The sequence below is a fragment of the Abrus precatorius genome, unplaced genomic scaffold (genome assembly GCF_003935025.1).
Source record: "Abrus precatorius isolate BTA unplaced genomic scaffold, Abrus_2018 Scaffold2, whole genome shotgun sequence".
NCBI classification, from domain to species: Eukaryota; Viridiplantae; Streptophyta; class Magnoliopsida; order Fabales; family Fabaceae; genus Abrus; species Abrus precatorius.
Window position 1 is genome coordinate 3,435,480 of NW_020874362.1, and position 6,019 is coordinate 3,441,498.

Below are 6,019 nucleotides of genomic sequence, written 5' to 3' on the forward strand. Positions count from 1 at the left end.
ACATGGGATTTTCAAAATATTAGACAAGCTGAAATCTTGAGCAGGCGTGAGTTGTGGTTATAGTAATATAGGTAGAACATAGTAGCATTTTGCGTACACATCCACTTATGCTGGCCCCACTCTAGTATCTTCCTTAACATCTTCTATTCTGTTTCTCATAGATACTTATATATACAGGGTGGCGCAAATCACAGGACACTCCCATCTTCATATCGATTCACCTTCTCAATTTCCTCGTGTAAGGGGAACTTAGATTTCTGGTACGCTTCCAACTTTCTCATTAAATCTAAACTCCTAAGGCATTCCTTTCGTAGTTAGTTTCTTGACATGCAAACAATATACTACAAAGTGTATCTCTTCCTTTAACCCGTTATAAAATTATGTTTGGTAGTAGTTCCTTTTATGGTATTGTAACTGAAATTTGAAGACTTTTTGTAGTATCTCAGTTTTCACCATCCATCCAACACATGCATTGTCGAGATATCTTTCTCTTAAGATCATAAATTAACTTGAAATTTGGAATTCATTCAGAATGTAAAAAGGCATTCCAAAATCGACTGTCACGGACGACATGAAGCAGATCATTTTTCCCCAAGTTTTTCTAGGAATTTTGGCATGCTGGAGTGTTCTCTCGGTTATTGCAGAAGACAGGTATTTGTTTTTCACATGGGAAATTACTCGTGGAACAATTAACCCTCTGGGTGAACCTCAACCGGTTGGTCATTTTTCCCTCTGCCTTTAAAATGCCATTCTTTCACACTTGAAAGGGGTCTTATATTTCATTTATATTTTTACTTACCAGGGCATTCTTATAAATGGTCAATTTCCGGGTCCTACGATTGAAGCCATCACTAATGACAACATCGTTGTGAATGTCATTAACAAGATGGACGAAAAATTCCTCATTACATGGTTAGTGGTCTTTTCCACTACACTTTTCTCAGGATAAACTAGGATTGAATTTTTAAAAATGGGAACAGTGAAGTGAATTAACCCTTTTATTTATTCCTTTGGTGTAATTTATATCAGGAATGGTATAAAACAGAGAAGGACATCATGGCAAGATGGAGTTTTAGGAACCAATTGCCCAATCCCTCCTAACACCAACTGGACATACAAATTCCAAGTGAAAGATCAAATTGGAACTTACACATATTTCCCATCAACCAAAATTCACAAAGCTGCTGGTGGTTTTGGGGGATTTAACATTGCTCAAAGAATTGTGATTCCCATCCCATATCCTGCCCCGGATGGAGAATTCACCCTCCTTATTGGTGATTGGTACAAGACCGACCACAAGGTTGGTGAAGAAATCACTCCCTCCAATTCTCTCTTTACATGCTTAATTGCTTATATTACAGTTCAAAATTGCCACAAAAAACTTTGGTTCTCCTGCCAGGGTTGTTATTTGCTACATCCATAACAACTTTTTATATAAGAAATATATATATATATATATATATATAAATTCATTTCAGGCTACATCTTAACAATTAGTAAATTAGGATCTTGTTGTTATTCTATGATCCGTCGGAACGGATTTGTCGAACATTAACCTATGTGCAATCTGTCACAAGTCAACAATCCTGAAAGAATTGAATTTTAGGCCATTTACTGTGTCATGAATTAATTATCCTATAAGTTTAAGGTATTACATTAAGGAGAATGCTAGCCTTTAGATTTTTTCTTTTGTTGAGAATCTAAGTAGAATTTTTTTTATAGAAAGGTATTGCCAACATGTCTTCATGATTGCTAATGTAACTCCAACAAAATTTGTAATACTTTTTATTAATTAAAACCCTTAAAATATTGGCTACCATTAAAACACTTGATATGAAATTAAAATAAAATTATTATTTGTTAATTTTTTAACCGAGTTAACAAGACATTAAAAAAAAACTATTTACAGATATTAAGAAGATTATTGGATGCTGGCAAGAGTCTTCCTAATCCCGATGCTCTTCTCATAAATGGCCAAAACAATGCCGTATTTACTGGTGAAGCAGGTAACTGGATTTAGAATTATTCTATCATGGGTATTCAGCATGTCATTCCATATACTTTTAAAACGAATGAAAATGAGAGTTTTCAATTTTCATTGTAATTAACATCAATGCTTTATGATTATAACTTTGGTTATAAAATAATAATTTATTTTTTCAGGGAAGACATACAAGTTCAGGGTGTCAAATGTTGGGTTAGCAACCTCATTTAATTTCAGGATTCAGGGCCATTCATTGAAGCTCATTGAAGTTGAAGGTGCTCACACAATTCAAGAATCGTACGAATCCCTTGATGTTCACGTGGGGCAATCAGTAACAGTTTTGGTCAAACTTAATGAGTCAATCAGTGACTATTCCATAGTTGCATCTAGCCGTTTTACTGAGCTTGTTCTCACCACCACCGCAACTCTTCGCTATCTGGGCTCCAAAAGTAAGGCCACAATTCCATTACCCGTAGGCCCAGCAACTGACGATGTGGAATGGTCCATGAAGCAAGCCAGAACCATCAGGTAGTGCTTTTTTATAAAACAAAAATTATCATCTCTATTAACATGTTTTTTGGTTTTTATATTTAATTGCAATTTTTTAATCATTTTTTATTTTTATTTTTAAAATTTGCATAAAATAATTCAGAAAAGGGGTAACAATAAAAAATTGTTTTCATTATTTTTTTCAAATACTATCAACATGAAATAAAATAAAAATAATGTAAATTTATTATAATTAAAATAAAATATATTTTAGAACCAAATAAGTCCTAAGAATCCACTCTTTATTCGACTTTTTAATTCAAATTAAAGTTACACACCCAATTTTCTTACTTTTTACAATTTTTCCATTTTAATCTAGTAATTAAGATTATTTATTTCAGTGCTGCATTGTTTTCAACTCGGAAAATCTTCTGGTCATTGCCTCTGACTAATTTGTTTGTTTATAGACTGAATTTGACAGCAAATGCAGCTCGCCCAAATCCTCAGGGGTCATTCCACTATGGAACTATCCCTGTTGTAAGGACAGTAAAGTTGGAAAATTCTGAAGCCACAACAAATGGAAAGCTACGATATGCAGTGAATGGAATTTCCTACTTCAATCCAAACACCCCATTGAAACTTGCTGATTGGTTTAACATTCCCGGTGTCTTTAATCTTGATACAATTAAAGATGTTCCTCCTCCACCAGGCACCCTTGCCAAAATTGGCACATCAGTCATAGGATTCACCCTTCATGATTATGTCGAAATAGTCTTCCATAACAACGAAAAGTACATTCAGTCCTGGCATATGGATGGATCTAGCTTCTATGTTGTCGGGTAGGTGACGAGTAATATTTCACTAAAATCAGTTGTTTCTAAACATGCGCCAAAATTTTTGCTAAATTCGTTTAATTCAATTTATGAAGCACAAAATTGATTAACCGAATCTAAATTATTAGATATGGCGATGGTATGTGGACCCCTGATGAGAGAAAGACTTACAATTTGGATGATGGCATTACAAGACACACTGTTCAGGTGAGTCAATTGTAGCTGTTGTATTGGTATAATGTTGTGCATAGAAAATTTTATGATATTTAACCAATGACTATGGACATGCAGGTGTATCCAAATGGTTGGAGTTCAATTATGGTATCTTTGGACAATAAGGGTATGTGGAACTTGAGGTCTGCAAACTGGCATAGACGGTATTTGGGACAAGAATTGTATATCAGGGTGTGGAACAATGAGCAAAGTCTATACACTGAGACTAATGTACCCCCCAATGCACTCTTTTGTGGAAAGGCTAAACACCTGCACTAGTCATAGACTCCGAAGTGGTTTATAATTTTATTTGGTTATTGGCATAAGTGGTAACTCTGGATTTTCTCTCTTTTTTTTTTTTTTTCATTCATATCATTATTTTGTTTAGAAATTAGAGTCACGAGGGTGTGACTCTCACAGTGTCAAGTAAAGTGAGAAAAAAAAAAAAAAAAAACAGCTTTGTTTGAATATTGAGGCCCGTTGAAGAGAGCTGCTTCACTTAATTTACCGTTGTATTAGACTATTATTTCTTGTAATAATCATAATAAAAAATAGTTTTCCACCTCGTTCCCCTTCTTTGCCGCGTTCTGCATCCCCAAATGTTCAATAATCGTAGATCAACGAGATTGTTAATTATCCAGCAAGTATATTAACAATGGATATTGACTATATAATTTTCAAGTGAAATTATGTGCAACTTCCTTCAAATTTCGAAATATAAGATGTAACTCTTTTAATTAGAATAAACTACAGTGGCCTCCTTTAATTAAATTACATTACAAAATAATTTTTGTGTTGTAAACAAATTTTTAGATGTTATATGGTATAAAAAAAGCAAAAGATATTTTAACAAGTATCACTAACTGTATTGCATTAGTTATAATATTAAATATACAATTAAAGTGAATAATAGTGATGTTTTAATATTCTATAGAGATGACACGCATATGAATAAAATAAAATAATTTCTTTATCCATAAATCATCTAAATCTATTAACAGATCTTGAGCATTTTTGTTAGATAATTAAATATTTATTTAATAGATTTCCTTAATTAGCTATTTGTATCAATTTTTTTTTATTTCTGATCAAATTATTTTCTTGTGTATAAATAGTCCTCTTTAATTATTTAAGATATATGAATACAATTCACAGTTTCTTTTATCTTCTTTTTATTTTCTTTGAACATGTTATGCTTTTTTGTCTTTTCTATTATCTAAATATTTTTATTTATCCTTAACTCATGAAAGATCTTAAAAATTCTTATGCATTACATTCATCTAATCATCTTGGATTAAGTCTTGTCTCTCAACATCTCACCAAAGATAATTACAATTTTTAGAGGAGATCAATGCAAATAATTCTTTGTGGCAAGAAAAAGTTTGGTTTTGTTGATAAATCTTTATCTACACCTAATAAGAATGATCCTTTATAAAATCTTTAGAATCAAAATGACAACATGGTTTGTTCATTGTTCCTATAGTGCTAGTGTTATTTACTCCAACACATTTGCTAAAATTTGAAAGAATCTACATGAAAGATTTTAATAACAAAATGGTCAGAGTCATTCAACTCATGAAAGTGTTAGTTGTAATCTTCTCCTTTAAGTTTTCTTACGCTAAAATTACAACAACCGTTATAATCTTGAATTTTATGGTTCTCGGAAAATCAAGATATAGAAAAAACTTACTCATATCTATAGCCTTGATGTGTTCTCTTAATAGTCTTGATCTCTTAAAGACTTTTTTTTTTCTAACTCTTACTTCTTTCTTTAGTCTCTCTCTCATGATGAAGAGAAATTTATATCTTTTCTTGTTAATCCCAAAAACTTAGATTTGTAACCATCTTTTTTTTTTTTTTGTTATAAAGAGGGGCTAGAAGCCCAAACAAATAAAACTACAAAGAGTTTCTAGGGATCCTTATATTAAGGGAGTCCATACAGAGAAAGGGGAGGATATTAGAAGGGGCAAACTCAAACTGATACAAATTATTTTCTAACCTGGCCTTAGCTAGGCTGATGGCACATAAGTTGGCTTCCCTACAAATATACCTAACCCTACTATATTTGATGGAGCTTAAACTGCTCCTAATGTCCTGAATCAACTTGAACGGTGGGTGGGAAAGGTGTTGAACATGTTGAATAAGGAGAATAGTCTGCTTACAATCGCTCTCAATTCAAATCCAATGGAAACCTTTTTTTACAATCAGCTGGATACCAAAGTAAAGGGCCCAAAGTTCAACTTCCAATGGGGGACAAGGATTAATTTTCTTGCTGAACCCCAGTAGCAAACTCCCTCCACTATCTCGAACAAGCCCACCGTAAGCGGCTTCACCTGTACTTCTAAAAACAACAACATCCACATTGAGTTTCACATGGTTGGGAAGAGAAGGCATCCAATTAACCATCTGATGACAAGAGACCTGTTGCAAGCAAATGTGATTAACCCTATAATGAGAAAACGTATAAGTAAAGTCATATACAATTTTATAAAACAAAATG

General features: G+C 32.8%; 1 protein-coding gene across 1 annotated transcript; it reads left to right on the forward strand.

Moving 5' to 3' along the window:
- Positions 1–571: 571 nt before the first annotated feature.
- LOC113858898 (L-ascorbate oxidase homolog) lies at positions 572–3,316 on the forward strand. Its single transcript, XM_027491692.1, has 6 exons — positions 572–715; positions 803–912; positions 1,030–1,300; positions 1,910–2,006; positions 2,164–2,512; positions 2,941–3,316. The coding sequence occupies exons 1-6, from the start codon at positions 572–574 to the stop codon at positions 3,314–3,316; spliced, it is 1,347 nt and encodes a 448-aa protein (XP_027347493.1).
- Positions 3,317–6,019: the final 2,703 nt, after the last annotated feature.